The sequence below is a fragment of the Rhodnius prolixus genome, unplaced genomic scaffold, assembly GCF_049639745.1.
Source record: "Rhodnius prolixus isolate KJV_2025 unplaced genomic scaffold, Rpr scaffold_3, whole genome shotgun sequence".
Classification (NCBI taxonomy): Eukaryota; Metazoa; Arthropoda; class Insecta; order Hemiptera; family Reduviidae; genus Rhodnius; species Rhodnius prolixus.
The window spans coordinates 52,318,668-52,339,580 of record NW_027411603.1 but is presented as its reverse complement, the minus strand read 5'-3'; the positions used below and the strand labels follow the sequence as shown (position 1 = coordinate 52,339,580).

Here is a 20,913-nt window from a genome sequence, read left to right as displayed (position 1 = left end):
AAAATAAATTAAAAAAATTAAAAAATGACACAGGTTTAATACTTTCATTTTTTACTTTCATTTCTCTTTAAACGCATTTAAGTACTGTGAAAAAAAATGATGGATCGATTTAATTAGTTCAAATTTAAAAAAAATACAGGAAAAGAAACATGTCAACAAATTTAATTTTTACATATAACATATCTCAATACATAACCATACAATTATGAGATTTTAAAACAGAATTATGGCAATCGACATTTAGGTATAAGAGAAAAAACACTACTCAAATTCAGTAAGTGCCCCTCCTAAAATAAACTTAATTTATTTTTCTTAGAGGAGTTTATAATTAATACTGCATCTTAATATATTTAATTATAATATTTAACAATATTATTAAATTTTTTTCTTTAATTATATATGATAGAGGTGAATATTTTAGTTGATCGCTCATTATATTAAATTTTCAACTTTATATGTAACACATTTATTATGAAGACGAAGAAGCTTCTGAGATCGTAATCCCCATTTTTCTTTATTGCTAATTTTTAGTGATCTTCGCGCAACTTTTGAGCTGTCTAGATAAACTTTTTTTAATTATAAAAGAGAATATATTGTAAAGTGCCCTCAGTTCCACCCAAAAAAAAAAAACAAATCCCCAAATTTTTGCGAAATTTTGATTTGAGATATTGCTATACCTGATTTTAGAATATTCTCTACTCATCCGACTAGATTATACAGTACCAAAACATTCCAGATAGCCAAAAGCGTTCTATGTGCCGCCAACATACAATCGCAAAAGCTTCTTGTAAATAACTGGAAAGATTTTCTACATATAAGTGATTCTTGAGCACTCATTGTTTTAGGATCAAATCATAAAAAATTGGATGCAACAAAATTGAGGCAGATTAGTTCGAAAGACTCCTGTTGAGACCAGGATAAACAAATGAACTTGTGTGTGAGTGTGTGCTTTCTTTTGCGATTTCAGCGAATTGAAGCTAAATGGAAATTGGAAAAATTCATTGCACTATTGCCAGGATAACTACATACTTCATGTTTACAATGTGTTACAATTAGAGTAATCTCAGTTAATTCCTATTTTTGTTTTGATATTTAAAATCTTAGGAAAAAAAAAAAAATATATCTTGCAATTCATATGAATTAAATATTACAAATACACATAACATTATGGAATGCTATATTATTTTAATAATTAACAAGTTATTAATTTACACAAAACATTCTTAGGAAAAAGAAAACCTCACCCTAAATGCTTTTATGTTTTTCGTTTTTTCTGACATTCCTTTATTTGTAAAAGTGAAAAACAAAGTTTTCCAGAGAGAAAAACAAAAAGGGAGGGTTTTAAAATTAAAAGCATGATCTATTCTATTTAATTTCAATTTAAAAATGGAATAACTACAATTTATTTTTTAATTATTAGATTTTATTTATTAATCTAAATCCCGTAACCCTTGATTTTGTTCAGAAACAATAAACAAAAGAAAAGAAAAAGATTTACAGAGATAAACCTTAAATATAATACAACAAAAATTTTGTGGTCTCTATTTACAACTGGGAAAAATCATATTTACTTATTGTTTTTGTTAAGGATATTTTTTTCATAAACGATGAAGTTTATAACCAGTCAAAACAAACAAACAAAAATGGAGCCGATCAACATTTAAGGCAGTGTACAATCTGAATGTGTTTGTAATATTTATATATTTATAATAAAATTTTTATAAAACAAAAAAAAAAAGCAGAGAAACACATCCCCGGGAACTAGAATGTAATGGTGTTATTGTCCTTGCCTTTTTTTTTTTCTCCGCGCCCCCCCGCTCACGAAGCAAAAATATTAAACTTTTTCAATAAATGAAGCTGTAAAAACATTATTGTTTCACCCCCCTCCCTCTCACAATTACAGCTCCTTATAATAAAATACACAAAACGAAAAAAAAAAAAAAAAAAAACAAATTATATAGTTACTATTGTCGAAATTGCTTCTTCAAGAAGAAATGTCCCAAAGAGCAGACTTGTGTTTACTTTTTTTTTTTTTTTTTTTTTTTTTTGAAAAAAATATTCACACACAACAATGGAAATATGGTTACTGAACAGCTGTGAAAATAAAAATGTTTAATCTTCTAGATTGCGGAATGCCTGTTGTATATCTTCATGTAATTGTTCAAAATCTGCTCTTATTTTTGATTCACCATCTTTTACTGGATCCTTTTTAATTATGTAAAAAAAAACAAAAAAAGAAAAGTTAGTTACTATTTATATTTGTAATTTATTAGTGTAAAGTATTTTTTTGTGAAAATGTATTTACCGGCGAAAATGTAAGAGTGTTAGGTTAGATTAGATACCAAGATTGAAAAAAAAAAAAAAGTTGAACAAATAATCTCATCTTTGTTAATGCTCTTAAAGCATAGTTTATTTTACGATGTGCATATACATGTGATAAAAGTGCTCATATCCCGAACTAAGCATTAAGTAATTGTGCCTCCTTATATTAGTTTTTATTTTAAAGTTTTATTAAATCCGTCACACATGTTTATTGTTTAGTTAACCTAATCAGTTTCGTATTTTCATCTATTATGACAAGTAAATTCATCAGTTTGGCAAAGAGATTTCGAATTCCGTCTGCCTCTACAGTTGCTGAGTGCAGTAGTACAGTAAGCTTATGATGATCTACAACTTTCATTTGAAATACTTTTCTAGGAAAAATTCGATAAAGAGAAGATCTGGAATAGAGAATGAGTAAGGACCATAACAATATACAAAACGGTTTTGTGTCCTACATACGAATTAAAAAGAAAATGGAAATTACGAATTAAATTACAATTCCACAGCAGGAATAACATGATCTTAATTAATTATTTACTTTTTTGAGATTTTCTAAAAGATAGCTTCAATCGATTTTCTTTGAACTTTGTATCCTAAATTGCTGATTGATCTAAGACTTAAATACTCCAGGAAACTTCGATTTTGGGAATTCTCAGAAGGGAACATGGGTATTATGTTCCACAAAATATCTTTTCAGTAAAATTTCCTAATTTGTGCGATTTAGTTATGAAAAAGAGGTTAAATAAGTTTGCTAATGTTCCTAGTTTAGTGAACATATGTACCACTTTACTGGATTTTTTTACTTTCCTAAGATTTTTTGTTTTGGAAAATGCCTCCTAAAATGTTCACTAAACTTTGTAAGTAGATCAACCTTTTTAAGTGGAATATTTTCCCTGGGATAACTGGTTTTGAATTTTTTTTTTGTTTACGATAAAATGGTCTCAAAAGCGAAAATTCTAATACAAAAAAAAGAAAAGCCGTATGAATTCTCCACCGGATGTTTTGCCCATATATGCCCAAATTATGTCATAAAAATAGGTAAATAAAAATAATACGTCTTACCTTAAACTTCATTGAAGACATTTGATAAAGTATATTACCCATACTTTCTTTAATAACAGCCCATGTAATTTTAACTTCGCTCTGTGCTGTCGATTCAACAGCATGTCTTGCAGCATCATAGAATGATATCATATTCTTCAGCATACCCACTGTCTTGTAAAATGGACAGAATCGATCATATGGTGAGTAGCTGTTAAAAGAAAAGATGTGAAATTTTACTCTTAACAATTTTAATAAACATTGTATTTACATACAATTTCTAAATTAAACAATTTAATGACCAATTTTCAACTCAGCTATAGCTGTGACCACCCATACAAATGCTTGAATTGTGATTATAATTCTACTCTATCGATTTATCATAAAATAAGATCTGAAATTACTGATTAGCTAAACTAACCTTTTCTTTTTATTCGTCACAGTAAAGTTTAATATTTACTCTGATATTATACAAAATCTGAACTAAATAATCTTTTCCTACTAATTTTTAATAATCTGTTTTCTGCACCTTCTTTTTCATCTTAATTATTTTACATATCATTTCTAACTTCTTAAATAAAGTGCATATTACATCAATTATCTTTTAAACTTGTTTTCAAAGATAACTAATGATGTAATTTTGTTTCTTTTTTTAATTTTTTTTGGTAGCCAACCTGATCGCAAACCAGTTGGATTTTGATATCCCCCCAGTTACTTATATATATAACTGATGTAAATTGATTAATTAGTAAATAATAAAAATAAATTACCTGTTTTGTTGTAAGAAATCATCTTTCAATAATTTAGCGATTTCCAGAGTAATTTTATCAGATTCTGCAAGTGAAGCTTTACCGACCAATTGTACAATTTCTGACAGATCTTCTTCTTCTTGCAGGATTTCCTTGACCTTAGTTCTTAGGGGCACGAATTCTGGGAAGTTTTTGTCATAGAAATCGTCCAAAGCTCTCATATATTTACTATAATCATAGGCAAATGAAAAATGTAAGAAATATTACATTCGTGTATTTGTATTATGGTTCATCGCATTCCGGTACTTGCTTGGATTATTATAACCGAGCATAAGAATCAACTAGGCGTGATTAATTTTTAAACTTAAGTACGAAAACGTTTGCTAAAAATCTAAACATGATCTGATTACGATACTAACCTGTATGAAATAAGCCAGTTAATGGATGGAAAATGTTTCCTCTGAGCTAGTTTCTTATCTAATCCCCAGAACACTTGTACAATACCCAGAGTAGCTGATGTCACAGGATCTGAGAAGTCACCTCCTGGAGGTGATACAGCACCTACAATGCTCACAGATCCTTCACGTTCTGGATTGCCCAAACATTTCACTCGGCCAGCTCGTTCGTAAAATGAAGCTAGACGAGCACCCAAATAAGCTGGATAACCACTGAAATATAAAAAAATTCAATATTATTACCTTTAAATAGAAATCAATCTCAGAGGCCGGTTAAACGGTAGCACGGAAAAAGTGAGTAAATGGGTTCAGTTCCCCCGCTCATTAGTACTTCTGATTTATGCAGCATTCATCATGATGTAAGAACAGTTGGTTAGTTCGAAAAGTAAGAAGGAGGTCTTAATAGATCACCGAAGCCTCTACGAGCGATATAAGAACAGGTACTTTCTTATTATGACTAAATGTCTGAAGAAATGATGGAACTGCCACCTCCACTTATACTTATATTGATAAAAGCCATTCAAGAATTAAATATCATGTTTGCTTAACCAATCGTCAAAATTTATGGTATAATGTTTATTATAACAAAATGAAATCAACTTTTTAAAAAGAACTCTTCACTAAACGCGGAGAGGTTTGAGATTGAAAATAACCTTCAACCCAGCTTTGCGGCTGTTAAAAAAAATCCCATCCTCCAAGATTCGCACTCTCCAATTTTTGTGACAATTTCTCAAAATTACTCAAATTTTAGGGTGCAATTAAGGCATACAATTATGCTTCATTCTCAGTTTTCATTAAAAAATAAAATAAATAAAATAACCTGTCCGCAGGCATTTCAGCTAAACGTCCTGAAATTTCTCTCAAAGCTTCAGCCCAACGTGAAGTAGAATCTGCCATCATAGACACATTGTAACCCATATCTCTGAAATATTCAGATAAGGTAATGCCTGCAAAAACAAAAAAAAACTTTAAAAAGGTGTTATTAATTGAACATTTTACTACAATATGGCTGGAAAACCTTTTAAGAACCACGAATTAATGATTTTGCACATCCTTAAAAAGTCGGATTTCAGGACGCGATAGATTCATTAGAATAACTTTGGACAAAGTGCATTGAAATAAATGAGATTTTGTGGGAAAATAAATGCATTTTTTAGGTTAAAAAAACAACCGCAATGTTTTACACTCAGATTGAGAACATTCCATGTTGTGCACAAATTTTTTAATCATTACAAATCTAAACATGAGTTTCCAAGATGATTAACCTGTATAAATAGAAGCCTCTCTAGCTGCTACAGGCATGTTTGATGTATTAGCAACCAAAGCAGTACGCTTCATGATTGATTCTGTTACACCTTCAATTTCCACAGACAGCTCAGGAAAATCTCGCAATACCTAGTTGTTTGGAAAACAGAGCAAAATTAATTAACCATATCTTACTTTAAACTTTCAATACATCACTGTATCATATCAAAAAACACAAACCTCAGACATCTCATTTCCTCTTTCACCGCAACCAACATATATAATGACATCAGAATTGGAATATTTGGACAAAGCTTGCGAAATTACAGTTTTTCCACAACCAAAAGCACCGGGAATGGCAGTTGTTCCTCCTTGGACACAGCTGGAAATTTTATTTTTTGTTAATAAATCTCACATTTCTAAGAAGTACTTATATAGAATGCAACGTACGGGAAAAGAGCATCCAATACTCTCTGGCCGGTCAACAGAGGGTAATTTGCCGGAAGTTTCTCTGTACATGGACGGGGTTGACGGACCGGCCATACTTGTAACATTTTTACTTTAGTTTTTTCGCCATCAAATTCCGTTTCCAAAACTACATCCTTTGGGGGGAGAAAAATGATAATACGCTATTAGCTTTTTATTATCAATGATTTAATTAAATAAAATTTAAGCCCAAGAACATTAAACTTACATCAACAGTATAAGTTCCAGGTGCAGCGATATAAGTGACAGTACCTTTTCCTTTGGGAGGTAAAATCATCTTATGTTTTACCAGGGAATTTTCATGTACCACACCGTAAAGATCTCCACCAGTAATGTGACTGCCAATCTGTGCATAAGAAACTGTTAAAATAAGCAATTTAATTTTGAGATAAGTTGTATAATACTATTGCCAACGGAGAGGGGAAAAAATAAAAATAAATAAATAGTCGTACTTGTGACTGAGTACTGTCTGTCTTAGAAATATTCAAAGTAAAAACTGTAAGTTTTCTTGAAAGTTTGTTGACTTTGAAGAGAATCATTTTGTAAAAATCTTTTCTTTAATAAAAATAAATAATTAAAAGCTTAAGGTTTTCACCTTGATATTTGAAGGAACGAAGTCCCAAGTAGCAGTTCTGGAAAGCGCCGGAATGTTCACACCTTTTGGTATATAAATGCTATTTGATAGCTCGTTGATATCTTTTAAAGGTCTCTGGATACCATCAAAAATACTACCTAAAATACCAGGTCCCAGTTCTACTGACAATGGCTTTCCAGTACGCAATACAGGATCTCCGACTGTTACACCAGAAGTATCTTCATATACCTGTTCATCAACAAATAATAATAAAAATAATCTACACCTAAAATAAAAACATTCAGAATGTATGATCCTGTACGTATGATTTGAAAGTAAAAATTGGAGGAACGGGAGAAAGTCGATGTTTTTACACGATTAGGGGAGAGGAATGGAACTAAATATTTTTACAGCATTACGCACAGAGAATCTCTTTATACAATATGTTCGATGTAGTTATAGAATTTTACTTCAATGTATGTACAGCAGTTTCCACAACTAAAACAAGGTCTTAGTTTTAAGCATAAAGAGATGAACGACTGGATTTTGATTTCGCTGATAATCACCACCATGGTCAAGTACTTCATGCTGAACACTCTTAGATTGGAACCAGAGCTGGTGATTGTGCGCAGAAAGCAGTTTCCTTTCTTGAAGTTAATAGAATTGTAAGTCAATTTTTCCAATATGTAAAAAGTAATGAGAGTTGAAATAAAGTCTCTGCCTTCTTGGTGAAGTAAACATCTCATTGGGAGAGACATTAAAATCATATTAATAAGAACAAATAAATAGTTGTAACAATAATAAGAGAGGCATTATTAGCTCAACTTTTTCGAAAAGAAGAGGTTAGTTTCTGTGTTTCTAGAAGTTTTAAAATTAGAGAGGATATACTTTTCACAGTTATCAACAAAATATAATAACAAAAACTTGTTTAAACGCTTGCTTTGACTTCCTCTGGATCTGACCTGTTTTTGACCTGGTGATGCTTTTACCTAGCTTTTGATGCTGGCTGCAGAACTAGCTGCTGAAGGACGACAGAATTGATTCAACACATTTAAGGGCGGGTACTTTAGTATGGATGGTTCAGTTTACTTTCAAGACACAATAATGTAGCTAAAGCTCCTTTGGGAGTAGTTAAAAAAGTCCGAAAGGAAAACCAAAAGTCTGAAGTCCAGAAAAAAAATATATGATCCGCGTATAAAAACTTAATGAAACAAAAGAAAAACATTTATTTTTTATAAAAAAAAAAAAGAAAAGATGTACATTGAAAATGTTACCTGAATGGTGGCCATATCTCCTTCTAAACGGATAATTTCTCCCACTAGTTCGAAATATCCTACCCTAACAAGTTCGTACATAGCAGAGCCTGACATTTTCTCTGCCGTAACGACTAAAAATAACAAAAATAGAAATAGTTTATTGTTTTTATTCAAAAGATTTACTTAACATATTAAAAAAACTAAACAAAAAATTGTACTAACCAGGACCAGATACAGCAAAAACATAACCAAAGTTTGATTCTATTTCTTCATCTTTTATTCTTGGTAAGGCCATTTTTATAAGTTTATTATCAGTATTCCCAGTTAATTAATAAAATGATCTATAAACAAAATTTACTTATTTCATTTGAAATAAAATAGTTTCTTAATCTGTTCTCGTACTTCAAGAAAGCTGTTACAAAAATAATAAAAATATTTCACTATTAACAAGGAAAAACATAATTACTACTATAGGAAAAAGAAGATGTTGAAAAAATCTAACACAATTGTAAATGCCTGAGAATACAAACACTTGAAAAAATTCATTAAAGCTAAGACAAGAAATGTCTTTTAAAAAGTGGGCGTTGCCCAGTTTAACGTGTGTTAACTGTGTCAAAGCTGAAATTTTAGTTTTCTACTGTAAATCTGTTAACTTTACAATATTAATTACTTCATATATCTTTAAAACATCAGTTATAATGTGATGTGGAAATATAAGAAACTTAAAAATTCTATTTAAAATAAAATAAAAAAGTAAAAGAGAACAGACTCCGGGAAAGCTATAATCAAATGGAGCCGCTATAACTATAGATTTAAAAAAATCTTTTTAGATTTTGAAGCACTTATTGTGCAGTACTTATCTGATAATAACTTACATGTTACATTTTAGAAAAAAATTTGTTAAAAATATATTGTATGTTACTTACTGTGATAGTTCGTATCCAAACCTCGCCCACCGACAGCTGATAATGCTAGGGTCAGCTGTGTTCAGACGGTCTCCTCCTCCTTGTTAGATTATATAACAACCCAAACAAGTATTTTCATTTACAACTACATAAAACATAAATTTCTACAAATATGAAATTATAGTAGTCATAGATTTAAGTAAATATTTCCTTTTAAAGATTTATGGAGCAAAAATTGATAACCTTTTTTAATTAAAGCACGTGTTTTTCTAGTTTTAAAAGTAAACCTATCGAGTTACCCCCCTTACCTTTTATTCCCGAACTTTTTTGTGCTCTCCTGACCAGTGATAGTTTATTTTCCCTCAAAAATTGAAGTAATGCTGCTATCTATCAATTGAGTTTTTTTCTGAAATACTGAATTGCTAACTTATTCAAAAAATAATTTTTTGAATAAATTAATTTTACTCCAATTATGACCCGGTAATTAAAACATGTTTTAATAATTCAAAAGCAAGGTTATGGTTCAACTTTGAAAGTAAATTGTTTATAAATTTTTAAATCATTCAAACTAAGATTCAAACATAGCTGTTCTGGATTTGTATAATTTGTTCCTGTTTTTTGTTTTTTAAACTGGAGAGTTAATTGAATTATTTTTTATTAGGTCTAGGATCGAACTGGGTGATGTTACTCCACATAACATTAAGCAGTTGAAGAAATTAAATACTGTAGTTTTTCCTGTATCATACAATGAAAAATTTTATAAAGATGTATTAGAAGTGGGTGAATTGGCAAAATTAGGTAAGTCCTAAAGTAAGTCTTGACGTTATTTACCATAGCAAAACTTTACAACGATAGAAGTAGACTAGTACAGTGCGTTGCTTGTCAAAAAAGTGTTTCATTGAAGTAAATACAGAATTGATTGGGTGTTGATTAAGAAAATTGTTTCTTCAATTAGTTTCAATTTTTGACTTTTCAAAATTCTTTTAAATATTGTAGTTATTGATCGAACATATCTAACTCATTTTAAATAGTGCAAAAAGGCTACTTCCCTCTAAACTAATTGTTGGTTAACTTGAATTAATGGTTACGGTCTTGGTTAATATCGCCCACTGAGGTGATTATGAATTACTATATATTTGCGGGTTGAATAAGAGCGACAGATCCCAGAAAAACTTAATGGCCCATCTACTTTGTTGCAGAAGAAAATTTTCAAAGGGATCGAATGAAAATTAAGTAGATAGCTATTCTACACTCAACTCACTATGCTTTTTTTTATGGATATGTGCTGCTCAGTATTTTTCGTATAAAATGAATGCACTTGAGTATTTTTTTTTTGTATAGTAGCAAGTTGAAGTTTACCATTTCATTGTGGTTAGTTAAACCGCAGTTGGCAAAAATTCAAGTCAAATCCGCCTACTAATAGGTTATTTACCAACCTGTGCGAAAAAGTGATGAGCACTGCAATAATTTTATTGCTGCAAACGGAGGTACACTGGCTATCTAAAGATAATAAATGTTCGAGTATTTTTTTGAATTCTCCTTGGATTATTCATTTAGTAAAAATTAAACAAATAATTTAATCTGGAATTCCACGAGTCATTCGTAGCGAAGCTGACTTGCAAAAAAAAAACAAAAACAAAAAAAATAATATTGTGGTTTATGTTTACGTTACACAGTTATTAAAGTAGCAACCTTTTTCTGCACCAGCTTAAGACACTTTTTTTTATAAAAATGTACTCATGACGTTTGTTTCTTCTGTTACACTACTTGCCCCAACTAGCGTTAGGCAACAATAAATTAACACTTGTCGTAGAAAAATAAGTATTCAAGGCGGGTATTAGATCCTAAATGGCTGGGAAATTATTATTTTAATCAAAGAAATTGGAAATTAAAGACATATGTTCATGTTATGTACTTACTTGAACATATTTTGGATTAAAGGCATCAGCATTTAAATAGGATGATCAGAAGTGTAATAGGTGTTTTGTTAGACCATCATTATACTCATTGAGATTGCATGTTCCCAGGAGTACTTGGTTTGGATTTCTCGATGAGGCTAGAGTTCTACCATTGTTTACTTTTGATTAAATAAAAAGTTTAGATATTAAAACTTTCCGGTAGGACAGTTGTATAAGGGTTTTTTCTAAAATATTAGGATTTGTGTTTAGAATACTTTTTAACGCCGACTTTGATCTTATAGTAGGGATGATACTATACAAATATTTATCACATACTTTGTTATTTGTACTCTTCGTCCGTTTTATTTGAAAATTTAGAATTGCTAGGTCGCAGCGTAACAACTTTACATCAGTAATATTGGTGTTCAATGCACACTTTTTAAACGTTACATATATTTTACCAAGAACTTGACAAAGTGATCAAAAGAGGTTTCAGTTGTTAAGATTTTGTCGGAATATTGCTGGTAAAAGTTGATTAATCAATACGAGAAAAGCATAAAATTGACAATATCACGTATGAATCAAGTCACTGATATTTGTTGAATCCAGATATGAGAATGATTTCTCCTGTTAGATAAGTAAAAGGTTTTTCCCAATAATTCAATTGTAGATTGATGGCTTTGTAAACGGTGGTTGTTAGGATGATTTATTGAATCCACCCACTTCTCAAAGTCGGTGAGACCAAATTAGTTTTACAATAATATAAGATTTTAGGTTAGACTTGTTTAAGGTTCATAGATTTTCAATTTGAAGAAATATCTGTCTTGTGGTCTTCTGAGAAGGTCTTCAATGTGACGTATAGTATATTCAAATTAATTTTATCTTAGTTTTAAAGAATTTAGAATTATTTTCTTTCCTTAGCTTACTATAATGACATTGTGGTCGGTGCTGTTTGCTGTCGAGTGGATATGTCCGAGAATTCCCGCCGCCTTTATATTATGACACTTGGATGTTTATCGCCGTATCGTCGACTGGGTGTTGGCACAACAATGGTCGAACACGTACTTAGACATGTAGAAAAAGATGGCAATTATGATAATGTATATCTGTAAGTTAATTTTTTTTTTTACAAATTATTTTTTAGATTAGTAAAACCATTATTTCTGAAAAATATTCTTAAAATATTAGAAAAGGATTTCAATTTATTTAATTCCTCCATTTGTTTGTTTTATTTTGTTCAACTATAGAAGCGAAATAAAAATAGTTTTGTAACAGATTTTTACACGCCAAAATAGCAAAAAAATAAATCTTACCTCTATCTATTGTTTTATAGATTTCTGTTTAATACTTACTTACCAATATACTTATAGCTGCATTAGTTTTGTGAGCTCATTGGTATTGAAATGTTGAAGTTTTTCCTTACTCAAAACGCAGACATTGAAGTCACTAAATCTCACAACCTAGTGGTTGTGTTAGTATGAATTTAGACACAAATATAGATCAATCTAGTGTCCATACATGCGCAAAATATAAGCTTTTTGATGAATTAGTTTGAGATATTTGATGTCGAAATTTCCGATTTTTAAAACGGACGCCAAATTCGTCCCTCAAGTATTATAATGAATTTTTGCGCTATTGTAGACTAATCTAGTGTCTACATTTCTGTCAAATATGTACTACATAGGTTCTGAACATGAACTACAATTAGTTCATGAGATATTTAATGTTGAAAATTTTATTTTTGAAAACATTCGCAAAATTCCACCCTTAATATCTCACATTCTAATGCTCTTATTAGTATGAAATTTTACTGTATTGTAGACTAATCTAGGGTCTAGTTTTCTTTAAATATGTACTTTAAAGGTTCATTAGTTTAGAAGATTATTTTCTTGAAATTTAAGTCACAAAGCTCTTATTCTAATGATCATAATATTAGCTCAAATGAGCTTATTTCTCTTTTAGTTTCCTTAACCGAACGGATTAACATTATTTTTTTTTTCTCTCTACTTCATTTTATTTCATTATTTTTTTTCAGGCACGTACAAGTTAACAACACAGGCGCTATAGACTTTTACAAAAAGTTTGGTTTTGAAATACACGAAACTAAAAAGCATTATTATAAAAGAATCGAACCGGCCGATGCGCACGTATTGCAGAAAACTTTAAGGCCGAATCGCCCACCGGCGATTACTAACGGCCTGTCACCACATCCGAACGATAATGGGCGCCAAACGTCGCACGATAAGAGTAGTCACCATCATCACCACAATGATAAGAATCATCACCATAATGATAAGAATCATCATCACAACCATAGTGATAAGAAACAGTCTGAAAAATGATAATTGAATAGAAGTCTCTGCAATTATTATTATTATTATTATTTTTCTTTTGAAAACTCACTATTTTAATTATTGTCTCATTAAATTAAACTACAAAAAAGAAAAAAAAACGAAACAAAAATCAAATTATTTTAAAGGCAAGCCATTTTCATTATTTATAACATTTATGTGTTTAAATGAATAAGTTTGGATCGTTTATTCTAAAAGCCATTGAACGAAAATTTAAAAGAATAAAACAACTCAGCGACAGGATGAACTTGATCAAGGGGTGGATTATGCTGTGGTGTCCTTAAGGGATAATGATTTTATGAAAACTTGGTTGAAAAACAAAATTCGTCCTAACACCGTTATTTTTCTCAATAACGAGAATTCAAAAGTGTCCGTCTTGTGGTTTCTTTCTTTAACTTTATCTATTTTATATAGGCATTGTCTATTTTTAGATTCTAGGTGAATATTGTTTTTTAATAAAATGTTTTAGGATTACCAAACACGTTACAAAATTGTACACCATCTTCGGAGGTTGTACTCTTTAACATGTTTAATTCGAGCTGGCTTTAAGTCAAGGTACTTTAACGGTTCGGCTTAATTTATTTAGGAAATTTTAACTCTAATCTTACATTTATTCAAAATTTCTAGATACCAGAAACTTTACATTAGTTTAAAACTAATAATGTAATTTTGAATACAAGAAAAAAATTGGCCTAAAGTTTCTGAATTGAGACAATTTTGTCAAGTAACTTTAATAATTAAAAATGCTCGTACATAATTGAGACGATTTAAAAAATAAGAAAGTCAAATAAACAAAATTACAATTTACGGTGCTTTATTAGAAAAATTCACCCTCAAATATAAAGCTATCATTGTGCGAGAAAAGTAAAATTATTTTTTACTGTCGCGTAATTAGATACAAATAAAAATATTATTTAAGGAATTAGAACAGATGTTCCCTGTTCATGAACGGTTCATCTAAGGAAGAAGTATTTTTATGAAATTTTGTTACCATCTAATAGCAGAGACTAATTTTTAAAATTCTTAACAAAATAATATTTAAATCTACAAATTGAAAAAAAAAAATGGCACGGTAAAAAAAATACATAATAATAATTTTTATGCATGCTGAATGTTATTATTTTTCAAAAATTATATTGCGTTAATATTTTTTAGAATAGCGCGTAGTTTTGGAATAGCTTTTTACTGCATTTTCATTTCTTTCAAAAGTAAAAAAGATTGTTTTGATTATTTGAGATATTTGTTTAATAACTTATATCAAAATGTTCAACCAAGTTCCTGGTTCAAGTAGCTCACTATTAACCCTTAAAGTAAAAAGCTCATCCTACGTTTGAAAACTGCTTATTGTACAAGTGCCGAATTTGTACTATCATCAAGGCTGATGAAGGCTCCCGATTGGTCCAGACTTTCCACCTTTTTTCTTACCGAAATCCCTGTATGACCGTCCAGCTTCATTAAAGCTGTACTATCCAAACTGGGAGTTTCAAAGATGCAATAAAGAATAGCATAAACACTTCTTCAGCCTGAGAAACTCGTGGAAGGTACTATTTACGATTGACGTTCTCAATCTTCTGTGAATGGCTAAGAACATAAGTTCGCTCAGTTCTATCAGAAGGTCACGAAACATCATATATTTTGTAAGCAAAACTAGGCACTACCGAGTCTCGTGGTGATTAATTATAATTTCGCTTGGGCTGATCTGCCTGCTCATTTCCTTAAATAAAGCTATTATGAATTTGAAATTTGAACCGTGCCATTTTTATTTTTTGACTTATACAAATTTCCAAGTAAACTTTTTATTTTCCAAACTGCTTGTGCATTTTATTATTATATTTTTAAAAAATGTATTCTTTCGTAAATATGTAAATAGTACTTAATATAATCCTTATTATTTTGTTAATTATTATCAATATTGCATGCAGCCTTCGATTTATTTTCTTGTATATAAATGAATTTGTGTGAAAAAATCTATTGCGTTGGGTTATGTTTTTATTTAATCGACCATTCGGATGTTTCGTATTTTCATTGTAGCTTCAAATTTAACTTTTCATTCAAATTATTTGTTGAATTTATTGCTCATTCTTAGGAACGAATTACTATATTTTATTGTTACTTCAACTACTGTGAACAGTCAGGTTATGGTCATGATTTTTGGTTTGTTGTCAAATTAATTGTCGAAAGACCTAAACTTTCGCTGTTTTTTCACAATTTTTTCAAGAAATTATTTATTTGTCTTGAATTAAGTTTTTTTTTTTTGACTCGATGAGATTAGGATTTGACTTGAGCAGGTTGTTGGAAGTCAGCTGATTCAAGGTCGCACTGTCTGGTGCACAAAACACTCCTCGTCTCCCAATTGAGGTTGTAAATCTTCTTCCGATATTCATGATTACGCTAGATAAACTTAATAATCAGGAACCCAGCTCTTTCTTGAACCCTTTCTTTTTAAACTACTTGTAGATAGTTCTGTGAACTCATTGAAAATGGGAATCCGAAAATAGATGATTAAATATAGGAATATTGATCAGTATATTTTCTGAAAATTTTCCCTATCATTTAAGAGATTTTATCATCTCTCAGTTAATTTAATTCTAACCAATTTTGGATTTTCAAACATTAGAATTCCATATCAACAAAAATCATTGTTTCCACGTAAAAATAATGTCTTATTGGAATGTTCGTGGAATGATAAAAAATGAGATCAAAAATGTTAGGTTAATGATTGAAATAAATTTCAATCAGGGAAGGGATTACAGCTCTAATGAAGAGGCATTGGGCTCAAGATTTGGAAGTCCCTCGTCCAGGATCTAGTTTTGCTTGCTGCATATAGACTTTTCTCTTGCCAAGAGCATCTATAGTTCAGAGTCCGCTGATGGTCAGGGGATGGATGTAACATGAAAACAGAGACAAAAAGTCGGCCATATTCATTGTTGAAAATATTTACTGATAAATGGCCAACAAAATTAGAAAGAGATGAAAAATCCAGGAATAGGGCATTTAAAAAGTTAAAAACCTAGAATTTTCAAGGGAATAAAATGAAAAAAACTTTATGAATTGTTACTTTACGATACAACAAAGTACTTAATCCCTTTTTTTCCTCTTTGTATGTTGCCTTAGGTTTTTCCCTACCTGAAAGCTGCTTACCTCTTCCCTGGTTTTTTGTTGATCCAGCAATCACCCAGCTTTCTGGACCAACCTGAAATTTCTCAGCTCTTTGCTTTCATCCTATTCAAATCCTATAAAAAAAAAAAAATTAAACATCCATGAACTCCTGAAGACTCATTTTTACATATTTCTACTGGCAGCTCCTGCCATTTCACTTCTATTCCTCTTTTACAGAAACTAAAATACAGCAAAGTATATCTTTGGAATTCTGTCTTTTTTCTTTCTTCTTCTTATTACAGGTGATATATGATCGGTCTAAAAGTAATTTTTCTTTAAAAAAAAAAAATATGACTCTTTAATAAATAAGTTCCTGAATTATTTTTTATTATTAATAACTACTAGAATCTAAGCTTTATTATGACTTATCTATTATATTTCATCTCTATAATAACAAGAATTGAATATATTGAACCACCGCAGCATTTTCTCCTCTTTTTACTTTTTCAAAATTTATGTTTAAAGAATCGAAAATTTGTATATTTCTAATTAAAAAAAAAAAAAATGTAGATTCATAATCCTGTTATAAAAAAAATTGTAAGGACTATTTATTTGGTTAGTTAGATTTGTTAATCATTAATAATAGATTGATGAAAAACAAAACTAAAGTGCTACGCGATAATTATAATTAAAAAAAATAAATAATTATAAAATCATAAAACAAAAGTAAAGAAATTATAATTACTTGTATTAGATGTAAGTATTCTGAGAGAAATAATGTTTTTTTTTGTTTTTTTTTAATTAATTAATCGTTTCTTTTTGTTATAACTGCAAATATTGCCATTTTGTGGAGTTTCATATTTTAGAAGACATTGCGAGACAAGCATTATTCCTTTTTGAATATAACTTGCATTCTTGCGGTGTTTAGTTAAAAAAATTAAAAAAATTGAAAAAAAGGAAAAAAAAAGGACTGTTGTGATGTAAATTAATAGATTGTACAGAAATAAAGAAACTTTTTTTATTATAGTACAACGTATGTTATTATTTACTTTAACAATAATGCAGTTAAAGAATTTTTTTTAGATTTCACCAAAAATTCATATTTTGAAGTTGGATGATTTCGAAAAAGAGGTACTGCATAGCTCAAAAACGAAAAAATCGCAAGTGGTTCAAAATTATTTTTTTTAGACCCAAAAATAATACGGTTTTGATCAAAATCAGTACTAGCGAAAGCGTGCTACACCTTTGCTGCTGAATCGTTTTTCAGTTTTTGGGGATTACTTTAAGAATTAGCCATTACGTTTTTCTTTTAACTTTGTATAATGATGGCAAACTTGAAGGTGTCTTATAATTTTTAAAGTACTTTTCCAGAAATTAGGAAAATACTTAGGTACGTGAGATGGTGATAGTGTAATGCAGTGGTTCTTAACTTTTTCAAAGACGCGGAACACAATTATGTATATATTTTTCTCGCGGGACACTAACATTGAAAAATTTGAAATTCAGTACTTAGCAAGAACTTAAAATTAATGAATAAAAAATCGAATACAATTTAAAAAAAAGATATATATATTAATTAAAATGAAAAACGATAAATTATTACATAGTTTTAAAAAATAAATTCTGAAAATAAAATTAATCAAATGATGAACATAAAAGTACGTTGCTACAAATAACAAATGTTGTAAAAGACTATGACTTAAAAAGATAGGCCAGCTTTGGTAGTGGAAAATTCAAATTTTAAAAAAAAGGAACGAGTTTTTGTTTTCGTATCTTTCTTAAGTTTCTAATTTTCAATACATTTGAAATTGAAATTTCGCGGAACACTCGGACCATATTCGCGAAACACCGGTTAAGAACCACTGGTGTAGTGTGTGGAGTAATCATCAACCAGGAATTAACGTGATGCTGAAATTCCGACAGAAGAAAATAGGAAGCAAGAGCAAAGGCGAATTCCTGAGGTTTTTAGGAGTGTTACAGAGTTTCTTGGAAGCCATTTATCTCAAATTAGTACTTAAATTATTTAATATAAAAAGCTACAAACTTCAGGTAAATTAAGTTTTTAACTGATCAAGAGGGAGCTAATATTGGCTACCTACCCTCTTAATATTCGAGTCCGCTGAATTTTGCGTCGTTACCACAATGCAAATGAGAGAATTGAATAATTTTGAAGAAAATTTCTTGAGATTCGGAGTAAATTCGTAAATGATTTCCCTTGAACGTGATAATATCACAGGAGTTGTAATTCAAGCACTACTTTGTAAACAAAAAAGATGCACAGAAAAATTTACAAAATATAATTTTACTATCTACACCACAAAAAATTATCTATATATCCTAACTAAAATACAATTCTTCTTCTTCTCGTTTGCTCCTTTCTGAAAATATATCTGAACCAGTCTGTCTTGCTTTTGTCCACGCTAATTCTGGTGTTAATTTCTCTGCATCGCTAGGTTCCACAGCTTCACCATTACTTTTTAGTTTGCCTGAATTAAAATCTTCAACTATTTTCTTTGAATATATAGCATTAAATAGATCTTTGGATGTAAATTCTGATTGTACTACGTCGGGGACACGATAAGAAACGTATGGTTTTAGCTGCAAAAGGTATGAATTCAAGCGTTAGTGCTAAATACTAGTAAATACGAAAAGAATGATTAAGTAAGTTAATTACCTTAAACCCTGTAAGATCAGGTACGACAATTTCTGGTATCATTTCTGGAACGGTAACATAGCCCTCTTCTGATTTATAACCAGTTTCCTTTGGTCTGCCTTCTATTTTTTTTTTAAATTTACTTATTACTTGTATTTTACTTTGAGAAATAACTTAAATAATAAATCTTCATACTTACTGTATAAAGGAATCCCTGGATCTGGATTATTTTCTTGCCTGTTTTTAAATATCTCTGAACCTCTAGATGGTATTATAAATTTTCTGAAATTCTTTTTTCCACAAGTAATAGACGTTGTGGAGATAGTACGATAAATGATTTTATAATTCATTTATTTCTTTAATAAACCACTTAATTCCGATGCTTAATCTATAACAGCACGTTACCTTCTGAGAAGGTAATTTATTCCTAACACTAACAGAAAGACAGTTTGGTAAAGTCGTTCTGAACTATTCATAGTAAAATGTTTCATTTTTAGAAATAATAGAGTTATAAAAACAGACCATTTAATTAATTTTTAAATTAATTAGTTTTATATCTCAAAATTCAAGAACTGACAAGAGATTAGGGGGGCTTACTAGGTTAAAGCTAAAATTTGTATGGTTTCCAGCAAGATTTTATTCATGTTTCCTACAAATTATCATTTGATTAACACCAGAAATTTTATCTAAATTAATTCAGTAACATTTTTACCGAAAATGTGTACATTTATCTGATCTGTACAAACAATAATAAAGATGAATTTTCTGTTCTTCTTCTTACAATTTCAACGAAAAACCTTTTTTCTGGTCATTTCAAAATTTATTGCTTTACCAGCAATGTATATTTTCGTATTAGTGTTGATTCTTAGTTAATTAATGCCGATTTTAGAATTGCACAACCTCTTTTATTCCTATTCTTCTTTATCTCTTTTTTTTTTGTTGTTGTTGTTTTATTGATTGTCTACAATTTTAGTTAAAAGTTTATAAAGACACAGTATTTTCAATCTTAAATCCTTTATTATTATTTTTTAAATAAATGTATTTCTAATCACTCAGGGCCTATTTCAAATATCACTTAAATTTGTACAAAATTCGTTGAAAAACTAACACTCCCAGGGTGCAATTATTCGTACAATTATTTTACACATGTATTAGTCTTCTAGTCGAACTATCCTAATTTAATTTAAGAGAAAGTCATACGAGTGTTCACACAAAAGTTTTAGGTTTATATTAGAGTGTAAGTTTCCCTTTCTTTTGAAAAGTTATTTTTTTTAACTAATTAAATTTATGTTTAATCATAGAAGCATGAATAGCATTAACGCATGAAAAGCGTGAACTTGAATGTTCAATTTAAATTTCTGAAAAAGAAGTGTTGCAGAATGTAAGATGTGCATTGAAACGTTGCTTGCAAGATAATGGAATTCAAGCGTTTCACTAATGCAATGAACGCATCACTTAACATGGTATTGAATTAAAGCAATTGCACTAGTTATGCAAATGGACTGCACTCAAAATGGGTTTCAAGCAGGATTATTTGTTTTGATAAGTAAATAAACTATATTAAAGTCAAATCTTAGATCTTTCATTGGACCAAAGACTTACCTTACAAGTGGAAAAATTTCAACTTTCTCTTGTTGCAGTTTACGTAGGTATTTTCTTGAAACTTATTTGTTCTAAAAGATAATTGGCTTTAATATTGTTTATGTTTATTGTAAAAAAAAAGAATTTGGTAAAAATAAAAAACAAAAAATTCAGGTTTTTCGACATTATGCTTTATCGAACAGTTTTTGTCGATCAACCCTTATACATCTGCGCTACCGGACAGTTTTAACTATGCAAGATTTAAAACTTATTTAAAATTTACTTAAACGACAATTTA

General features: G+C 29.8%; 3 protein-coding genes across 3 annotated transcripts; 1 reads left to right on the top strand and 2 right to left on the bottom strand.

The window, feature by feature from the left end:
• Window positions 1-134: 134 nt before the first annotated feature.
• Window positions 135-9,195, bottom strand: LOC141453550 (V-type proton ATPase catalytic subunit A). The gene is made up of 13 exons (XM_074126924.1): window positions 9,055-9,195; window positions 8,351-8,469; window positions 8,147-8,259; window positions 6,894-7,121; window positions 6,507-6,644; window positions 6,263-6,414; window positions 6,053-6,194; window positions 5,833-5,962; window positions 5,388-5,514; window positions 4,532-4,780; window positions 4,134-4,340; window positions 3,385-3,574; window positions 135-2,205 (listed from the first exon to the last, which is right to left on the bottom strand). Exons 2-13 carry the CDS (start codon window positions 8,421-8,423, stop codon window positions 2,113-2,115), a joined length of 1,842 nt encoding a protein of 613 aa, XP_073983025.1. The 5' UTR covers window positions 8,424-8,469; window positions 9,055-9,195; the 3' UTR covers window positions 135-2,112.
• A 152-nt stretch (window positions 9,196-9,347) lies between these two features.
• On the top strand, window positions 9,348-16,983 carry san (Probable N-acetyltransferase san). The gene is made up of 4 exons (XM_074126927.1): window positions 9,348-9,513; window positions 9,695-9,831; window positions 11,853-12,039; window positions 12,967-16,983. The coding sequence occupies exons 1-4, from the start codon at window positions 9,506-9,508 to the stop codon at window positions 13,271-13,273; spliced, it is 639 nt and encodes a 212-aa protein (XP_073983028.1). The 5' UTR covers window positions 9,348-9,505; the 3' UTR covers window positions 13,274-16,983.
• Window positions 16,984-18,661: 1,678 nt separating this feature from the next.
• Window positions 18,662-19,465, bottom strand: mRpL41 (mitochondrial ribosomal protein L41). The gene is made up of 3 exons (XM_074126935.1): window positions 19,234-19,465; window positions 19,056-19,156; window positions 18,662-18,979 (listed from the first exon to the last, which is right to left on the bottom strand). The coding sequence occupies exons 1-3, from the start codon at window positions 19,382-19,384 to the stop codon at window positions 18,719-18,721; spliced, it is 513 nt and encodes a 170-aa protein (XP_073983036.1). The 5' UTR covers window positions 19,385-19,465; the 3' UTR covers window positions 18,662-18,718.
• Window positions 19,466-20,913: the final 1,448 nt, after the last annotated feature.